The sequence below is a fragment of the Chrysemys picta genome, chromosome 18 (genome assembly GCF_011386835.1).
Source record: "Chrysemys picta bellii isolate R12L10 chromosome 18, ASM1138683v2, whole genome shotgun sequence".
NCBI classification, from domain to species: Eukaryota; Metazoa; Chordata; order Testudines; family Emydidae; genus Chrysemys; species Chrysemys picta.
The window spans coordinates 12,244,164-12,265,888 of NC_088808.1; the positions used below are offsets into that span (position 1 = coordinate 12,244,164).

The window sequence follows — 21,725 nt, forward strand, 5'->3', positions numbered from 1 at the left end:
TACATCCTAGCCTAGACTACTATGTTATCGGAGTTAATGAAACATTAAACCTCTTGACATATAGTGTTAGAGCAAATAAGTTAGTGCAGATAGCCGCAAGACATGTAGGATAGAAATATTAAACTTTCACTACAAGACTATGTAAGGAGGCAACCTAATCCATTCAAGTCTGAAAATCCATTGCTAAGTAGAAATGCTAGAGGACTTGGAAGGCTATTTCCATCTAAAGATTTCTTAAATGGCAAGTGATGGAAGGAAAGGATATATAAATTTCCACAGTAGGTAACACAACAGCATAGTCACAAGAGTATCCTATTTCTTCATGTAAGCAAGAGAGAGTTTTCTAACAAAATCGAGGTCATTTGGGAACGTCTACAGGTTGAAGTCTTGATTGATTTCAATTGAGAGGAGGCTAGAACCTACGCTTCCCCACTGACTAACTCCTATGTGACTAGGCACCCCAGAGGTTGGCAGCTTCCTCCAAGGTTGCCCTGAAATGAGCTCAGACAAACCCTTGTGGAGCGTGGCGCCCTTAGGAGAGTGGCGCTGCCAGATATCACCGAGTCCTCTGTCTAGAGAGGAAGAATAGCATAACAACTGTTCCTATTGGTGACTCTTCTTGGTACATGTTATATTCACAACAGTTGGAAACGCCGTAAGGCTGAGGGCTTGAAGCACCAGTCTCCTTTTTCTGCTCTGTAAGGCAGAGCTATATATGCATTAGAGGTGTTACTCCATTGGGAGAAATTCCTGTATAGGGGAGTTAGTCAATGTGTAAATGCACTAGCTATGCCCATTTCAATCATCAGGCCACATGCAGGGTAGTGAACAAACAGCACATTTAAGTGTGATGATGCATGGACATCAACCTCAAAAAGATGGTTCTTTTCAGCAATAAGCTCACTTCACCAAAATCAGGAACTGAATCACTTCCCTGGTAATGCGTTTACAACTTCAGCTTCAACAAGCTGAATGCAATGATTGCAATGTGCTGATCACAATTTAATAGAGAAGACACATGTTTAAAAAAACATGTCAACTGCATGACTTTCCACAGTCATGATGACTCAGCAACAAAGTGCACACTGCATCAATTTCAATAGTTGAGACACGTCTGCAGTACTGCAACAACTGCCTCAATTCCAATTCTCAGGGCACACATCAACAGCTATCCTCGAGCCATATTAATAACTTTGGTGCACTGACTATAATTCTCTGACTACAGTAAATTAAACACCACAGTTGTATGCACACAGTATTCTTCAATTCCCTGATCACACAGTATTAACTCCCTAAATACTGAAGTAATTAGAACAAAAGACAAACAATGAGCTGATGACAGGATTAGGGTTACCATCTTTAACAAATAAAAAAAGAGGACCCTCCACGGGGCCCTGGCCCCGCCCATTTCCCCACCCACAGCCCCGCCCTAACTCCGCCCCCTCCTCCCTCCCAGCCACGCAAAAAGGGCTGCCTGAGCACTACCGGCTTCACGGTTTGCCGGGCAGCCCCCAGACCCTGCGCCCCCGGCCGGCGCTTCCCCAGCACAGCTGGAGCCCGGGAGGGGAAGCGCCCAGCCGGGGCGCAGGGTCTGGAGGCTGCCCGGCAAACCATGAAGCCGGTAGCACTTGGGCTTCGGGCAGCCCCTATGCCTCCGGACCTTGCGCCCCCGGCCGGGCACTTCCCCTCCCGGGCTCCGGCGGCGCAGGGTCCGGAGGCATGGGGGCTACCCAAAGCCCATAGCACTCGGCTCTTAAACAGAGCCGAAGAGTCAGGGGAGGAGCAGAGCAGCCGCGGGAGGGGAAGTGCCCGGCCAGCATTTTCCCGGACATGTTCGGCTTTTTGGCAATTCCCCCCGGACGGGGGTTTGAATTCCGAAAAGCTGGACATGTCCGGGAAAAACCGGACGTATGGTAACCCTAGACAGGATGTGCTTTGTGTCGGCCGAGAAGTCAGTTTTACCATGGGGGTATCAGCTAACGAGATTTCCTATTTCCACATCAAGTGTTGTATAAAGTAGCTCGCTTTCTTGGAAAGGTGCATTAGCACAGAAAAGCTACATTACAATAATTATACAGATTTTATTTACACCTACAAAATCAATTTAGAGTTAAAAACGGATACCTCTGTGCCCAGTTACTGAAGCACATGCTTTACAAAATGGGCACCCTGTTTTAACACCAGAGCCTGGAAGCATAACTAAAGGATTGAGCAAGAGCCTCATCTCATAAATTCTGTTGCTTTTGTTGGTACTAAATTGAACTGCAAAGTTTGGAACAACTGAATTAAAATATATGTGTGTGACAAATGGCCCCACTAACAAGGCTGGGTGGAGAGAATGGGGAAAAGGGCATTAAGTACAGAAATAACAAATATTTTCAAAATTACATAGGAGTCCATTGCATTTCTGCATTCTCTAGTGGTAAACCCCACAATGCATCATTCTGAGACTTCCCAGATATCAGAGGAGTCCGCAGTTGCATGACTAACCTAATTACCAGTGCACACATTCTCTCTCTCCACTAGCTCACTACTGTGGCTCATGAATCCAAACTTCAATTAGAAACTGCCTTTTATCTCCCCCATCCTGGCCAAGGCACCCAGCAGTGCTTCAGATGAGTTGCTTTAAAATTTATCTTTACTTTTTTAAAGTAAAAAGATATTAAGAGCTAAGTTGCAGCACCTCCCAAATTAGTTTCTTAAACTTTAAAGCAGCAGCTATGCTAAAATATGGGATTTAGTGTCTTGTATTTATTGGTGATGAGATTCCAACTGCGCACTTGGCTGGGAAATGGTGCAGCTCTGTAACTTCATCAAAGAGGCCAAATCAGCCAATGAGAACACAGCTTTGGATAATCAGTGTCCAAAGACGTACTATTAGTATGCCATTATGGGCTCTTCCAGGATGTGATCTTAGACACTGGTGGAGCTGAGAGGAGAATGGGTTTTGATTAGGTATTGTTCTCAGTCAAGGAGTGAACTAGCACAAGAGAATGGATTAGTGATTAGAAGTTGGCATTGGGTCATTACTATGCATAGCTCCATTTGTCATTGTTCTCGTTTCTGGCTGTACACCTGTACGGGACGGTAGGGTCAAAGAGGGGGCAGTTAGTTTTCATTTTCATTAATTCTATACGAGTCCATCATAGATTCATAGATTCTAGGACTGGAAGGGACCTCGAGAGGTCATCGAATCCAGTCCCCTGCCCTCATGGCAGGACCAATTACTGTCTAGACCATCCCTGATGGACATTTCTCTAACTTACTCTTAAATATCTCCAGAGATGGAGATCATTGTAGCATCTTATTTTCCTCATGGGGGCAGCTATGTGAATGAAGTCTAGTCGGTTTTGTTCGATGTGTTTCTCTTGCAGATAAATATAGAGGCAAAATCTCTGACTTTTCACAGGTTTTATTTTTTTCTGCTTATGGGTTTGCTGCATACTGTAGCCAACACTGATACGTTTCCTCAATTGTGAGTTTACCACACATCCACTAAGTCCCAGTCTATGCTTATGTGTCCCCTACTAATTCATTTTGGGTTTGCCCAGGGCAAATGGTGTTGTTACCCTCATAGGGAATTAATTCAACAGTCTACATAGCACAGCAGGTGTATGTCCTTGAGCAGGTTTCACTAATGAATGGTACACTGTGAAACAAGTGAAGTGATTACTGCTTCTATTTAACTGCCCTTTTGGAGATTTGAATTTAAACAGTTCTCTGAAATAATAGGAAAAAGACAAGAAACTTAATGTGTGCTTTCAAATGAAGCCTATTTGTTCTCTACCTGCACACGATAAAAGCACTAAAAGAACAAAAACATACATTGACAGAGACAGTAGGTAATGTCTCACAATAGGATTAAAAACTTCACATCTGTATGTGATTGTTTTGCTGGTACCAGAGTACTATATATAGTAACCAAAATGTATATACTATGATTTTGTATTATGACCTCAGGTTTCTGGCGACATCTATAAGCCATCCTAACTCTTCTTTATATTGTCAAATGAAAGAGACAGCCATGTTATCTATCCATCCTCCAGTTCTCACCACGTCCCCACTTCAGAAGTCTCTGTACTAGTTTCGCTTTTAACTTAGTACAGTATTCTTTCCTTAAGTTTACCTTCATTTCCACCTACATCTCCCGCCCCAACTGTACACAAAATTCTTACTTGACTGCTCCTTTTGTCTCCTTTGCTCACTCAACTTCGTACATTCTTTCCTCTTCCCTGTTAGAAGTACACCAAGCTCCCTTCTCCTCCTCCTTCAGTAACATATCCAAAAACCTAAATGTTCAGTGAAATATTCCAGCCATAGTGACCATACAACTATCTGTTCTGCGTTATACAGAATTTTGCCTGCTTGTGCCTTCAGATTTTAAACTGTTTGGGGCACAGACTTGTATTTTCACGTAATTCACTAGTGTTCAGTGCAGAGTATGCTTATGGTACTATGTAAACGATAATAGTAATATACACTTTTAAGACCTTGAAGTCAGCTATTAGAGAAAATATATGATGAAATGATTAATCAAGGGCTGGTTTCTTTCCTCCTGCCACACAAAGGTTTCATCAGTTGCACAAATTATAATAATCCTGAACTGAGTTAATTTTAATGGGTTAATCCTGGTTTACACTGGCTAATTCCATTACCCTAAATTATAATGGGTTGATTCTATTACCCTATGTCAGTGTTTCTCAATTTGTTGATCACAACCCCCAAGAGGTCAAAAAAGGTCACAAGGTATTGAAAATTGTATTACGTTTCAAAGCAAAGAAAAACTCACTCCCCCACTCCCTTATCCTTCAAGGTCATGTATTCTCTCTATCAACCTTGTCTTTCTAAAAACCTGGGACCAACATGGTTACAAAAGCACTGCAAACAGCCTCTTGAAACACACACAAAGTAGAGCCATTGTTATCAAAGATACATTTTTTACTCTTACATATACTATAAAAGGGGTCTTTTATTTTGTTTTTACCCTCCAAAATAAGGGCTGTCAACCTGAAAAGATTGAGAAACACTGCCCTATGCTATATAGGTTAATTACAATTTACCTGATCCCACCTTTTTGAAATCAATGGGAAAATCCCCAGTGATTTCCAATAGGAGGCAGATCAGGCCCAATGTTTCTATTTATCTGTAGAGGCCAAGGTTGAGTGAAACTTACCTCCAACTCTTTGACAATCTTGATGATTGACTGCTGAGACTCGGAAGCACATTTTTCCTTTATTAAGTCTTCATTCTTCAACTCAAGATCTTCTTTAGCTTTTAAAAGGTTTTTACACTTTTTAATAAGTCCTTGAAGTTCTACATCCTTTTCTTTAATTGCTGCATCAAGTTTCTAACAAAACAAAATAATGCATGTAATGAAAATCCTGCAAAGCTTACTATTACTAGTGCAAAAAATGTATAACAATTAATACAAACTTCAAAAGCAACTTATTTCAAGTACATTCTTTGTTGTCTGGTGAAAAAAAGTCCAATGCAAGACCACAATAGGAGAAAGAGATAGCATATTGACCCTCTTTGATTGCCCATTAATGTCCAAAATGTTCAAAATTCTTTTATATTGAAATAGTTAAATTAGAGAGCATAGAAAATGCCAAATTAGCAGCACTGATACACTAAAGTATGGTACTCAGTTTGGGCTCAGTCCTGTAAGGTGCAAACACCCTCAATTCCTACTGACTTTGCTAGAGAGCATCTTTTATCCACAGAACAGGTTTAAGCAGGAGCACTACAGGCATCCCTGGAGCTGCCCATCAATGTACCTTATCCCCGGTTTGAAGGGACTTCCTTATAAGGATGAGAGAGCAGTTCAGTATCAATACCCATTCCTTAACTTCTAGTTTCTGGGGAGCAAATTGAAACAGGTTACCAAGGGAGGCTGTGGATTCCCCATCACTGGAGGTTTTAAAGATGAGGTTAGAAAAACACCTGTTCTGCCTTAATGTAAGAGGATGGACTTGGTGACCTCTCAAGATCCCTTCCAGCCCTACATTTCTATGAATACCCTGGATGCTTTGGGACCTTTTAAAGCACCTAGTTACAACAGCAAAATCTCTACATGAACACTGGCAAAGCTTCCTCCCTCCCCCGCCCTAAATTTCATAAACCCTAATAAGAACTCTTGTTGAAAGCGACACAGCTATGTATCTATTCTGCAAATACAATATTATAAAAAGTAGAGGATTATCATGAAAATCAACAGTAATTCCAAACAAAAATGGGATTTTGTAATCATTCCTCATACAAAATCAAGTGATAAGTTTTCATTTTTCATTTCAGCTTAAGTCTACCTACCTGAAGCAATAGATCCTTTTGATTGACACTGTCTGTTAGTCGCTTGATAACTAGTTCTTGACTCTGCAACTTCTGATTGCTTTCACTCAAAAGAATATTGTAATGATGTTCCACTGCTTTTTCTCTCTCAATCATTTCACCATGTAATTTCTCTAGCTGATTTCTAAGGTCCTACAAAAAGATGAAACTGAACATTTAGAAAATCAGCTTCACAAAAAACTTGAGTGACAACCCATGTTATTAGTTTAACTTTCCCTTGCTTTAAATTACTCCTATCACTGAATGTTCTAAAGAATGTATCTAAGTCACTGTCTTCCTTTTAGCATCTTAAGAATAAAGTTTAGGCAATAAAACTTTAAGAGTGAGATGTCAATACTGTCTTACATTAATCTATGGTATTATTGTCTTAATGCCTTTCCTTCAGAATAACTGGACTCAAAGGCAGTAGAAAATCTCTCTCTCTCTCACACACACACATTTTGTCACTGTCAGTCAGCATGAACATTCATTTCTTAAATCAAAGCAATTTTACACCTTTGCCAGAAATAGGAGAAAATGGCTTAGTGGTAATTCAATTTGTCATCTTTTCCTTCTTCCATTCACACCATAGAAATCCTTGCACTACGGTTGTTTTACTAGTTGCTCTTGCATTAACCAAAAGGCAGAAGTGTTAAAACATTTCCCTTCCCTTATGGCATGAGCTTTAGACACCAACCAGGGAAGAACAGTTAGTCTTGTGATTAAAGCACTGGAGTGGGCTCCATAAATGCTTTCTGTGTGACCCGCACTTACTCTCTCTGTGCCTCAGTTTCCCATCAGTCAAATTCATGTCTTGTCTATTTAAACTGTAAGCTCTTCAGCACAGGGACTGTCTCTAACTGGATCCATGTACAAGGGCAAGTATAATGAGACCAGGATCTTGGTTGCTGCCTCTAGGCACTACTGTAATACAAATAATACTACCCCCTTATTTTGTCAGAGAGACAGTCACAAACTTCCATATGTTCTACCTATTTACATTCCTAATTCTCCTATCAATCATTTCCCTTGTCTGTTTGAAGTCCTTCATCTTCAGGTGAGGCTATACGTGGGGTCAACAGGGTGCATCCCCATCAGAAGTCTTTGGGCAAAGTGTGTTTCAAAAATGATATATATCCACTTCCTAACATTTGACCACTAAAGGGATCGATCCTGAAAACAATGGAACTATATATAGGAGAGTGTTTGCAGGATCAAGCACCAGCACAGTAGATCTTATGACTAGACAGATTCCAGTCACAGTATGGAGGAAAGAGGCAGCATAGGACAAGGGAACAAAACATAACGGTAATTTGGTTTCTCAGTCTTCCTCTTCCCCCCACCCTACTTCCAGCATCAGTCATTAGTTGCTTCCATGTAAAATGATCTGTTTATGGTGATTTTGCTAGAAGTTTCAAGAGTAAGAAGGGAAGGAGGGGCAGCTTGTGTCCTATAGTGGTCTTGTTTCTATATTGGTCTTGTTTGACAACTCTTATTTCAAAAATGTTCAGTGCAAGGATTGTATAATAGAATGGAAGAAGATGCCTACCAACAAAAGAGCAGTTGTCAAAAATTGCTTTGATGTCATTTAAAAGATACACTAGTTTGCGTTACTTTAACCGTTTTTAAAACCCCGTAGAGCCAGATGAGTTTTACGGAACACTAGCTTAACTTTCAGTACTAAAGAAGTGTATGTGCTAAATATTGTATGCTCTAAATATTTTGCATATTGCACACACAGTAGTCACCCATAAAGAACATTTACCCAGACTGGTATTTAACACAATCACAGTTACTTCTATTCTAAGTATAGAGAAATAACAATGGTTATACTTTAGTGGCAATCTGTTTATTAAGTTGTGTGTGATTTTCTTGACTTAATTACTTGCTTTATGGAAGTTCACATCAGACCCTTATTTTATTTTTTGTGTGCATTAAATACCAATTATTTACACTGCCTTTTGCTTTACTTAGCTGAATATTGGCACTCACTTTAAGAAATCACTAATAGCCACTTCAGACCCCAAATCTGCAAACTAACTAATGCAAGTAGTCCAGCTGAGTTCAGAGGGATTACGAGCTTGGAGTAGAGACTATTTAAGTGAAGACTGCAGGATCAGTCCCAAACTTTGTGTTTGCTGAAGGCACTACCACCATCGCTCTCATACATACACTAGTCCTCAAATGCATGTCCATTTCCACCTAGCTAGTGACCATTAATACAGCTTCCAGGGTAGGGACAGAATGACCTTTTTGAAGGTGGTATGAAATTGCATGACTGTAGTTGCCTTCGGCTCCAAGTTACGGAATTCCTTATTTGGGTCACATCAATCATGTTCATTTGCAACATGTAAATTGGCATTCAAGGCCTGACTGAAGAGCTATGATTTTAGTGATGCATTCTATAGCTCACACCTTGACTTTAATTTTTGCATTTTTCCCCACTACATTTGGAGACTGACTGATCTTCATTTTGTTTTAGGCAGCTAAGACTTTAAAGTTAAACACTTGTGATCTAACACTCTCCTAGAGCCCAGAAACTTATTAGCTTTGATAAAGAAGAGTCAGAGACAGCTTTATGGAGAGAAGTCGTAAGCAGGCATGGACAGAAAAGAACCTTTTTCCTCCTCCTTACATGATCTAAAAAGCAGTACTTGTCAAGAAAGGCACAGAGACTGCTTCCTCCCTGGAGTAACAGATATTAATGGCGGGGGGGAAGGGAGAGATTTTGAATGGACAATATGTAGTGTAGTAGAATGTAAAGGATTCTATGTGTCCATCTGTAGAGACAGTAGTGCAGGCCATGAGATTTCCAAATCCTTGCTAGACTAAGCCATGACCGGAACTGAAAATTATTTTCTTTGCATAGGCTAGGATTCTATAACACACAAAACTACCCCTCACTACAGTAGATTGCTTGAATAGGAGAAAGTCTATTGGTTTCTATACATTGAGTTACACGGATAATATGGTAGCTACAGCCCTTTACAATGCTTTCTGCCAACCTGTCTCAAGGGATTTTTTCTATGATTAATGATAGTTAGTTGAACTTAGAAAAAATGAATCTGAAACATTATAACTAATATTGGTTGAACACAGGAGTACCTCCCCTTTGTCAGATGGGGAACAGGTTGATGAATAATTAAGGCTTGAAGCCTCGAAACCTCTCTTTCAGTTTAATTTCAAGAGGGAAGAGCGGGTGGTAAATTCTGGCTAATGAGTTACTGTGCACTTCCCAACCAACTGATCAAATATGACTATAACGGAGAAATATACCTTAATTGCCTGTATTTAGAACAGGACAGAAAAGCTACTTAACATATTTCACCATCAGAGCTTGAACAAACTCATGGATTTTGAATTTTACCTAATATTGAGAACATGTTGTGTGTACATATACACACATATATGCACACACACATATATACATACACACACACACACAGTAGATGCACATGATATTTAAGATGTGTTGATCTTTATTCCTGGTCATTCTATAAGAAGCACTTTGTTAAACAAGGTGTATCTCAATAGTTGATTGTTTTAGCAACTAAACTATCCAAGGCTGATAATGTTGAGATACTGTCCAAAGATAGTTCCCGCTTAAAGACAAAAAAATAGCAGATGATTAAGTGCCAGCTAATACATAAGGCTGGGGTGGTGTGTTCTTTTGTTGTTGATGTTCCTGTTTTGTTTTTAATTAGTTGAAGCTAGCTACAAATTCACTGAACAAAGAGGATATGAAAGTAGGACAGAGTAGCCATTTTGAAGAGAGTCCCTATTCCTATTCATCATGAGGAAGATCTTAATGATTTATGTTGATGGTTTGGGTGAACAAATCCCAAGTCTTTCACATACTAAACTTAACTGATCTTTTCCACTTTTTCCAATGCACAAGCCTACCCCATACTCTACCAAAATATTTCCTTGATCATTCTATACTGCCCAGGTCAGAAGTTGGGTAGAGGCACCCCTCATGGGCCTCTCTCTTTGACACAATCCCACTAGCTTGTTTTGATATTGTTATTTACAGAAATAGATAATGATTATTCTGTGTGAAAGGTCATTAAAAATATCCCAAACACCTTAAAAACAGGAAAGAGATGAAATGGCATCTAACTATGAATTTGGATAAGGGGTCCTATACAGTTCAGGTCCATTTTGTTAGTTTTATGTCTATTTAACTGTATGCCAGGCCATGTGAAAATAATAATAGAACAGCTTTTTTAAGGCTGCTCACATAAAATGTTTGCATCAGTTTGAGAAACAGAAAACCATTTTACTAAAGAGCAAGATATTATAGCATACATTTTTACTCCCACATACCCTCTACTCAGTGAGCCACAATTCACAGGCAATGTTAGATCCAAATGTACTTGCAGCTCCGCAACTGAAGCAGAGGTGGTGAAACTACCTAAGAGTAGGAGTAGGAGTAGATCAGGGATGTAATTTTTAAGACTGCTCATCTTTTGGCAGGGACACTTTTCCCCAAGGAACTTAATCACGTACATGAAGAACTTGGCCATAATTGAGTCAAACAGACTTCTCCAAGGGCTGTAACTATGTGAATCCCCCCTCAAAACTGTCCTTCCTGTACACATTTATATTCCAGCTCCCTTAAGAGAAGATGAAGGTTGTGGGTAGAGAAGACAGTTGAAGATAAAATACTTTAAATCAATAAAATGTGCTTTTTATGGCTGTTGTAATGACAGGAATCATCCATTCTCTTTTTTTTTCCTAAACTCAATACACTGAAGAAATTTCAAGGAACAGCAGGGACAGAGATTCTGCGATGGCAAATGAACCGCACCTGAGATCAAACTAAAGCTACAACTAAAATAAACGGATATTGTAGAGAAAAATATATATTGTTTACAGGGAAAGAGACCCCTCTACTGGATTTAGACAATATTGCAAGAGTCTACTGCAAATTTCGTCTATAATTGGTGCAGTGAGAGGCGTTTAATAATTGGAGTACAGTGCCCCCAGCCGAGAACATTTAACAGTGGCAGAAGCTGCTCGAATACAGAGCATAACCTCATTGACACCTTCATATGACTAGCCTGTCACTATGTAACTATACACCCTTTAATAATAAACAGAGTTCAGTCTGTCTGTGCAATCTTTTTTGTCTACAGATGCAAGCTCATTCTGTCTTCTGTGTAATTCAACATGGCTCAAGGTCAGTCCTTGCTGAAAGGCAGCAATAGGGATTTTTATGAGTTGACCATGCCCAATGGAGAAAGCTCAACCCCTTTGTTCATGCTGTTGCCAGAACAAACCAGCCCTCACTGAAGCAGCAGGTGAGAAGATTAAAATAAAATCCACATGAGCAGACACACAAGTAGACAAAGTTGTGCTTTAAGCTAGGCACGCAGCACGAGGCACAGCTTTTACTCAAAATAAGGAAAGATGGAAACCTGCTCTTTCATTTTGTTGCAGGAGCCTTGCTTTCTGAAACAGAATGTGCTAGTCTAGACAGGAAAGCAAGGTGAAAGGTCCTAAAGTAGAGAGCTGCAGAGAAATTAACAAACAGACACAGCACTTAAGGCTTGTTTTGGATTGTGAGCAGCCAATCCTTTGTTAATGAGATTTTTACAAATAGAAACGGAAATTAAAAAGTACAGAATTTACAGAGAACAAGATGTGATGGTAAAAACAAGCAAGAATTCAGCTCAAGGTTGTAACCCTTAAATAATTTGCTATCATACTATAACAGGGCTGGAAAGAAAATAGTTTAAATTAGAGTAGTGTAATTTAAGATAATTTATAAAATATGTAGCCTGACAGATACGACAAAATTATCATAAATGTACACTACTAGAAAAATTAGAGATTCTACCTACAGGAAGATTGAGAGACTGTCTAAAAATTAACTTTTTTCCATTTACCACTTATTTACTGATTTTATATAGGACTCAACCAGAGGGCTTTAATTAAAAATAAGATCTGAAGAACATGCCCCAGTCAGTTAGAACAACTTAAAAGATACACCCCCAAAACTTGTCTTAATCCTCTCAGCCATATCGTCCTGAAGACTGACTTTGGACACTTGCATTTAACTTTCAAAACGATTCAACTGAAATTTAGAGTGCAGAAGTGAATATATTAGAAAGGAAAGACATGCTAGATTAAACTTCATCCACTATTTAAAAAAAAAAAAAAGAGAGAGAGAAAAGTGTGATAACAACATTAATGGTTTTGTCGCCTCTACTCTTCTGTAGTTGTGCTTCATCCAGTTCCCTCTCCATTTTCTCTCTCTCTAGAGTCAAATCATTTAGCTCTTGATCAGTCCTTTTAATCCTCCTTTGTAGTTTACGGTTCTCTGTATCTTTTGTAAGGTTTTCGGAACGCAGCTCTGCGAGGAGGGTTTCTTTTTCCATCAAGAGAGCTTGATAATCCTCAGCACCCTAGAAGAGAAAGCAGCATTCATCGTCTGTACATGTGCTTTATGAAGCTCAGAAGTCTACACTCCTGCCTATTTTTCTTCCCCTTTCTCCCTCCAACATTTCATTCAACTTGCAAAATTCAGTGCAATATCAATTATCCAAATAGCATAGGAACATTACCTTCTTTGGGGTAATTACGATAATTTTCAGTGTAATAAAGGCCTTCAATGAGATCCAGGTTGGGCTAACAAGTAATTCGGTAACTTAAAGTTTAGACAATAAAAGTTGAACTGCAAAGGAGTCTAGAGTGAAAATGAGAATAATTTGGGGCTTTTGGAAGTGATAATAGTACATAAAGTTTTTCACATCCAGGCTATCAGTGGTGACCAAGTCTGAAGCATGTTGTGCATATCAACTGGAAGGCAGTCACTGTTCACTTCAGATCATATAAACCACTGTAGTTGGCCTCCTTGTTAATGATCACAGCAGAAATGATAATGAAGGAATGGGCCATGCAGCTTGATTTACTGACTGACCCAGAGCAGAGGTCCCTTCAACGCAGTGTTGAAATTAACTGGCAAGATAATGAGGGGAAAGGTTCGCTTTGCCACCCACCATGCTACGTTGGTTCTGCAGACAGGAGAGTTTAGTTTTCAACTTTATAAAACTAACACCATTCACAAGACCAAAGTTATAAAAGGAAGGGTGGACGGACTGTATTTCACTAAATGGGACTCTACTGGTGTAAAACTGAAAGGGTTCCAACATGTAAGCCATATATCCATTCAGAGGCCAAAAGCTATTTGTTACAGAACTGGGGATAACAGTTTATATTTACACCAAGTTTAGTGTGTTGCTTTTTTATTTTAAACTTTTTTTCCATTTCCGAGATCAATTTATAAAGCAATACTAATTTTTGAGCTAAAAGCTCCTGTTTCATTAGATTGTGACTGCTTCAATTCAATTCAAAGCAAAAATGCCAGCAGTCACTAAGATTCAGGCCGTTCAGGGTATATCTACAAAGCAAAGAAAAGCCCATGGCTGGCCCATGGCTGTTGACTCAGGCACATGGGACTCAGGCTGCAGAACTGTTTCATTGCTGTGTAGACTTCTGGGCTTGGGATGGCGTCCGGGCTCTAGGACCCTGCGGGATGGGAGAGTCCCACAGCCCAAGCAAGCTCAAGCCACAGGTTTGTCTTTGCTGTGTAGACATATCTCAGTAGCTTTGGTGCACATACATTAGCACATATAACACTCCTGCGTCTCTTTCCACAGAGATCAGGAAGAGAAGGAACCTCATGACGGAACATCATTTTCTGTTTTTAATGAGTGAGTGTTATTTTAGTTACTCACTTTGGGAATCTGTGTTTTAGGAGTTTTTGGATTGAAGACAAATGCACAAACATAAAAGATAAGATGTGATTTTTGGTTCTGTGAACTATTTTGAAGTCCAATATTCATTCTACAAAAGGCCTCCTGTTCCATAAAATGAGCCCTTTATATTGCACGAACATAAAGTCCTTTTCTCCTCTGCACACATGGAAGTTATTAACGTCCACTGTTTTATTACAAACATTCCACTGTTCTAAAATAAACATTTCACACCTATTACAAAAAACAAAATAAAAACAAAAACGCCAAGTCTCACACACCCACTCCTAGTCTGCTAATGAAAAGGAGACAGCTGTGTGCCGTCACCACACTTATGGCAATGCAGCCCAAAATCTTTCACTATCTTCCCAAGTGGTCTCATATACGCGAAGAGAAGAAACAACAAAAGAACTCTTCAAAAACCCTCAAGAAAGACTTCTGTAGTGGATGAGAAGTTACCCAGCACCACCAGTTGAGATTTGAGAGGAAAGAATTTGAGTGGCTTCTATCTTCCCTGGCATGGTCCAGACTAGTGTCAACACGTGCAGTACATTTTTATTCAACTCTTGTGAGATCATCAACAAATTTAAACTGATCACTGGAGTTTACCAAAGCTAGTGTTCTTTTTCTTCCTACACTAAGTAAGAAAGCTCTACAACACCTAAAAAATGGAGTTTCTATCCATGCCTCCATAATATTGGAAATTTATGAAAATCTATTCTTATTTTACATTTAAAGATGACTCTTTTTAATTTAATTATGCATTCTCACAATTGCTATTAAGAAAAAGAATTGAGGAACAAGATAGTAATGAGACAGCTGTACTTTCAGTGTTCCATAATTTAAACTGAATTACTTTCGGCAATTTGCTTAACAATTAGAACAATTAAACATTTTAAATTAGTTTTAGTTTCCTCACCCAGTGCACCTTCTGCATGAAAATATTGAAAAGCAATTGAAATTGTATCTTACCTTGAATTTCTGGATCTGAGCTTTGTGTGTGGCCTCTCTTGCCTTAGCCAATGAAACATTTAGTTCTTCAATTTCAGAATTAAGCTCTTCATTCTTTAGACAAAAGAAATACTCATGGATGCATGAATACAAGTATCAAAAAAGTGACAGTGTCAAAACAAAGATCTTTCTAAATGGGCAGAGCTGGATAATAAACTATCAAATTGTTTATTCACCCAAACATTAAAAAAAACCTTCATAAAACACTGAAAATGCCCAACTGAGCTTTATACGTAAAGAAAGCAGTACAATAACTATACATATAAGTTCAATAACTTGTGCTATATGTCCACAATGTTCCACAAATATCTGACCTTCATTTGAAGGTGGCCCCCCACTACCCTGGCTTTTGTTAATAATTAAGCTCATTCTCACCACACATAAGGTATTATAGCTTGTGCCTTTCTGCCAGCTCTACAATTGCTTCTGAGGATTCAGTAAGAAGCGGCCTCTTCCCATCTCTCAAGAGCAAGTGTATCAGCTCAGTCATGTATCTTTTTTCCATGGCCCAAATATCAAAACTCCAGCTATCACACTCGGATTTCAAGTAGCAAACATGACCTACAGTCTTCCACGGAACTGTTTGGATCTGCCCTACTGGCCTGCTCCAAGGCCTACTCAAATCAACTGAAAGACAGTGGCTTCAGATGGATTAGTTCCTAAATTACCTGGATACTTCTAACCAGAAACATACAATCAACATACCTCTTTTTCCTTTGTTTTTAATGCAAGAGTTAGACCTTGAATGGTTTTATCCCTTTTCAAACCATTTTTCTTTTCAACGCTAAGCTCATTCTCCCTCTCTCGTAGTTCTTCTTGAAGAGACTAAATAGATTACATTAGGTTGCACTAAGTTAAAAAGTTCATACTAAAATACACCATAAATGCACAGTATGTATTAAATGTACTAGCTCATGCAGTTCTTACATCTCATTAGTCAAACTATTAAAGCAGACTATAGACCAACTCTAAGATGTCTCCTTACAGATCTGTGACAGGAATATGAGGCAGGAAAGCTGATCAACCGGGATGGGCATGAGTATCAAGCATACTATCTACTTTGCTGTTTGGAAATAAACTGTCTCCTAATACAACAAAAGAAATTTTACCAAAGGTTCTGCCTTAATCCAATTTGAATTACTAACTCTTTACGTCTAAGAACACATACGAGAAAAAAAAGACTCCCCAACATATATGTTATAAATGTTCAAAGAGAAACAAGTTTTAAACATACCTGGATTTTTTTTTCAAAGCAATTTTTCTCATTTCTAAGTTCCATTTTAATAGCCTATAAGAACAGAATAGTTGTCACTCTGAAGTAAAAATACTTTAAGCTTTTGGGTACCATCATTAATTATTAAAAATCAGACCGTTAGTACTTCATATGCAGACTTTCTTTTGGAGCTTGTTAAGAGAAGTATGCCTCCAAACCAAGTTAGTTAATAAAATGTATAGTTATAGGACTCCAACATTATGACAAAACTATATTGTAGACATCTAGAAAACAACTCTCCCAAATGAGATCTTTCTACAGAATTGTACTATGGAAAACTAAAGAAAGCCATGTTCCTTGATGACACATGACAACTCTGCTTGACAAGTAAAAAAAATGCATTTTTAAAGGGGCAGTTATCTATGACAGCAGGGCACACTTATAAAACGTCGATTTACTAAAAACGGCTCCATTTTAAGTAAGACTTTTTGGGGGGTAATTTTCCCCCAGAAAAGAGAGAGATATAAGCAGCAGCAAACTTATACTTTTACATATCTTTAAGACAGGGGTTCTCAAACTGGGGGTCGGGACCCCTCAGGGGGTCACAAGGTTATTATATGGGGGGGTCACGAGCTGTTAGCCTCAACTCCAAACCCCGCTTTGAATCCAGCATTTATAATGGTGTTAAATATATTAAAAAGTGTTTTTAATTTATATGGGGGGGAGGGGTCGCACTGAGAGGCTTGCTATTTGAAAGGGGTCACCAGTGCAAAAGTTTGAGAACCACTGCTTTAAGAGGACAGTGCAGTAAAGGTTATTTATTGTACCAGTAATACTAGTCAAATCTCTCTCATCACTATTACACCCTGAGAAAAGAATACTGTTTCTAAGGTGGATATAGCCATGGTCACCTAATAATAAAGGAACTGATTTTGGCCCTCATGCCATAAACTGATTTTAAAAGAACTATGTTAAGCCTGATGAACCTCAAAAATGATATTCCTGATCAAATCAAGCCAGGGTAGATTTTCTGAAGGTTTCAATCCTTTCAATAAGTTTCTATAAAGAGCTAGAGCTCTTCTGAACTTTTAAGTCCACTGCTGAGACTGAGTCTAAAAATGCTCTCCTTTCTATTTTTTGATTTAGGGCCGAAAGGAGGGAAAGGTACTGTTTTATATTGATTGGAACATAAGACACTATCTTGAGCAGAAAAACCCAAAACCTACCAAGGATAAAATTTCTTAGAAGCTTGACAGCTTCCATTATTTATCATTTGGAGTCTACCATCAATCCTCATTTATGGTTTGAAGAGAGCCCTGAAGACCTCAAACTAGCCTTAAGACTTGCTTCTGTTTTCCAATATTCAAGATAATGTTTGACTTTCTCCACAAGGCACGTAAAATAGACAGGTGACTGGTAGATAGTTCCCTCTGCAGAATTTGGGGGTTGGCCTTCTCTATTTCCATGAGACCTGGTTAGGCCTACCTCTACTATCAAAGCCTCCCATGCAGATTACAGCAGTGAAGAGATCATTTTAACTTTCATGTGATATTCCGTATTACATAAGGAAAGTTCTCTATTAAGGGGGGAAGCCTTAATAAGAATTACATGCCTATTGGCTTCAGCTCAAAACATCTAGCAGATTATTTCTGGATTTCTGTTATGAGACAGTGATATATTAGGTGTTACAGAATTGTGTAGAAAACAAAGTTACCGCCCAAAAATGAAAAAAAAACTCTGTGATGTGACATCTAAACAATGAAAAGCATGACGTGTAGTAGTGCTCAACAATGGCTGCCAAACCTACAAGGTGACCAATGAAAGGAATTTGGGATGGAGGAGGCCTCTAAAAAGTTAGCTTAAGTCACTTACTTACAGTTATCCTTAAGACCTAACCATGGGAGATTCGTAACCGTCAGATTTTCAGTCAGTTTCCTCACCTCTATCTCACTATCTTTTTCATGCCTCAAAGCAACAGTAAGTTCTCGGATTTTTTCTGCAGGTAAGTTCCCATCACAAGATTCACTTTGAGACTTTTCCTCCTCAAGGTGCTGAATTATAGCTTCTTTACTTTTCAGAGACAGAGTCAGTTGCTCTATAAGTCTAAAAGATTACAAGATGTGGATATTAATTTTGCATCGTCTAAAACTAAATACCAAACCATTGCGGTAGATTTTATGGGAGGCCTCTCGTAGGACAAAGAGCACTGGTAACATTTTGGAAAGCACTCTCAAATTACCAACCCCTCTCTTTCCCGCCATAGTAACCAGAACATTTAAAGCAAGCAACTAATAGAATCAAATTATCTAAAAATAATTTTTATTTTTTAGGAACAATACTCTCCTCAAGTACTGGTAAGAAAGTAAAATGCTTAACCCTTTCATCCTAACGTTTTCCACATGAACAGTGCTGTATCTAAATGCTCTCTAATATTTAAGAGTCATCGGTACAGACAACTTCCTACCAATTTCCATATTACACACACAAAGTAATGAATGGTAGAACATGTATATATTAAAATATAACTGGAAGGAAGTATGTAAGCTAGAGCACATATTAGAGTCCTAATGTCTTTGCACAGAATGTGATGACAAATGTCAATTATAGTCCCTTCCTTACTCAAGTGCTTGTATTGCATCTAACTTGCTTCTATTGATTTCATAAAATAAAAATAAAATAAAAAACACAACACAGTTGAATTTTCAGCCCCATTTAACAGCAGTTCCAAAACCACTGTCCATGGACCACCAGGAGTCCACAGAGGTCTTCCTGATAATCTACAAAATAAAACCTTTTGATCAAATAATGGAGGGATTGGAAGTACAGGTAGGTCCAACAGATGCATTCTCCAATGAAGTGGTCTGCAGACTAAGAGCTGGAGATCCACTGCTGTGTAGCAAAAGCAGTGGATCACCACCAGTGTTTGGTGGAATAACACTTTGAAATGTATCCTCAGAGTTGTGGTTGTAATTCAAGACTGAAGTTCCTAGACTCTTACATTGCCAAACCCATGCATAGTGAATATTTCAGCCCTTACAGTAAACTTTCTCCATTAGTTCTCAAGTTTTCTACGCCCGAAAGTATTTGTGCTGATCCAGCATCCAAGCATCTATCCCTGGTAGATGAATGCAATACTGGACCATAAAAATTGAGACATTCTGATCACCTTGTTCTCCCACACTTTAGCAGCTGCTCTCACAGAAGCTACTACAGTTAGAAATTAGTGCTTTACCCGATTTGAACATCTTAGGAATTATCAAGCATTTGTTTCCAGATCAAGGGATTCAGGACAGTAGCTGGTAAAATCATGATGGATTTGAAGTTGGGAGGGCCGGGGGGAAGCAGAAGCAACATAGTATTCAGTACAGCATGATTTAAGGTAAAGTGTCAAGACTTATTAGGGAAAGTGAATGACCTATGCCACTAGAGAGTTTGGATTCACAATTTTCCAACTGTATAAAACATTTATATCTGACAATTTATGAAATATCACACCTAAACCTGCCATTAGTCCAGTAGTCTGTTTTAGACACTACTCCAAGAACACATAGGAAGTTAAAGGACTCAGACAAATGTAACCTTCCACCTGTTAGTAGTGTGGACCAACTGTGCAGTTTAGCATCCAAAAATCGGAAGAGACATTCTTTACAGTTAAGCCCATGAAGACAGAGTTTAAGAGCTCCCCTAGACTCTCACTGACAATTGAAAACTTTTGCCGGGACCTCTGCTGACTAGATATACATTTTTATCACAGATATTCACAGAACCTCTGAAGTTTTAATTCTAAAGAGGAAAAATGCACAGAACTGGATATTCCTCCCTCCCTCCCTCATCCCCCCAACTTGTCCCCACATTCACATTGCCTCATAGTCACCAACTCATGATTCAGGCACTTTTCATCTCCCATCAACTCAAAGACCTCCAAAAACTAACCAAAGCATTTACAGTCCAAACTGCTGCACAATATTTTTTATTCCTGCTAGAATTACTAACCTCAATGGACATGTCAATGGGATTGAATAGCATCTGAACACTATGAAAGCAGGAAATGGGTACAAACATACAAATCATAGCCCCCTTCCCCCCTTCAGCAATGGCTCAATAAGCATATTATTCTTGCACACAGATAAAAAGCAATGTGGCCACGAACATGCTTTAAAGCAGTGCATGCGTTTCTAGGTCACATGCCCTTACCCACTCCATTTTCAGACCACATTTAAGGCTCAATTTTCCTATGAAACATGTAGCTTGTAACACTGGTTGCTGTGTTTGTTCAACAGCTCATTTTACAACACTCCTGGATCTCAGATACATCTGAGGGTAGAATCAAGCCCTTAAAATCTATTTCATATTGACTGGTTTGTTTTTATCACCTTTTAACAATTAACATTTTCCATTAGTTAGAAAGATTACCAATAGAAGTCTGACCTGTCTTTTTCTGGCAGTTCTGTAATACTATCCAGCTCCTTCAGATGTGTATTTGTAACTCCAGAGAGTTTTTGTTCGACAGCCATTCTTAGAACTTTCTCCCTCTCTGTCATTGCAAAGGCTTTTTCCACTTCTTCTTGGGCAGCTTTAAGATTCTGTACTCAAAATAAACAAGCATAATGCATTGGAACATTAAAACAAAATGTTCAGCAAGTTCTTCCATGCTACATTTCCCTTCCCAACATTGTATATGGTCAATCATTAAGTAAGTTTAACATCCTTAACATACTTTGCACCTCTAGTTCACCCTTCACTAAGATCTGCAAGTGCTCTATAAACATTAATGAATGAACCCTCAACATGCACCCGTGAGTAATGAGTATACAATCTGCATTTTACAGATAAAGAAAATTAGGTATAGAGAGGTGAAGAGACTTGCAGCAAGTATGTAGCGGACCTGGAAACAGAACGGAGTTCTCCCAACTGCCGTGCTTTGCTTTTTCCACCAGACAATGCAGGCTTATCCTACAACTCTTGAACTTGAGAAATAAATATTTACAATCAAAATCAAGGCGATGTTAAATCAAGCAGATGTTTTACTCTGTAAAAAATCAAATCGATATTCATAGCTATGATGGAAGCAAGAAGTACCCTTTCCAATATATATTGTCCGCAGTATTCATCAAGAACTGCTATCAACACACACTGTCCACAGAGAGAATTTTCTCCCCAACACCAACCAAAACATAGGCAAGATCTGTTAAATTCTCACCAAATTCTTCAGGAATTTTCTGAGGACGTTGGCTGTGATAAAGAGAATATATACTCTCCCAGAGTACATGAAGCAACTGATCTTAGTGGTTATGTTGAAAATAACCAAACGGCTGGACTACTTTCTAACATATCCTGTAGCCAAAGACAACACTGTCTTTGTCTCCCTATGTACTTCTCAATCTTACTTACTCCCCCCATTCTCGCCTTTGTGC

The 21,725-nt window shown here is 38.9% G+C and overlaps 1 protein-coding gene across 19 annotated transcripts in view; it reads right to left on the bottom strand.

The window, feature by feature from the left end:
* The window catches only part of CDK5RAP2 (CDK5 regulatory subunit associated protein 2), a 101,951-nt gene that overhangs the window by 65,441 nt on the left and 14,785 nt on the right, over positions 1–21,725 (bottom strand). For 18 of the 19 annotated variants that reach the window (XR_010593614.1, XR_010593613.1, XR_010593615.1 and 15 more), the window contains exons 7-14: positions 20,740–20,894; positions 18,252–18,414; positions 16,333–16,386; positions 15,804–15,923; positions 15,060–15,152; positions 12,519–12,737; positions 6,310–6,480; positions 5,174–5,347 (exon numbers count right to left, since the gene is read on the bottom strand). Coding sequence is in view for 16 of the 19 variants with exons in the window: in XM_065572284.1 (XP_065428356.1) it covers positions 5,174–5,347; positions 6,310–6,480; positions 12,519–12,737; positions 15,060–15,152; positions 15,804–15,923; positions 16,333–16,386; positions 18,252–18,414; positions 20,740–20,894 (1,149 nt within the window). In the remaining 3 variants the exon portion in view is untranslated. The remainder of the gene's footprint in view (positions 1–5,173; positions 5,348–6,309; positions 6,481–12,518; positions 12,738–15,059; positions 15,153–15,803; positions 15,924–16,332; positions 16,387–18,251; positions 18,415–20,739; positions 20,895–21,725) is intronic. The other variant, XM_042854170.2, reaches the window with a different exon arrangement.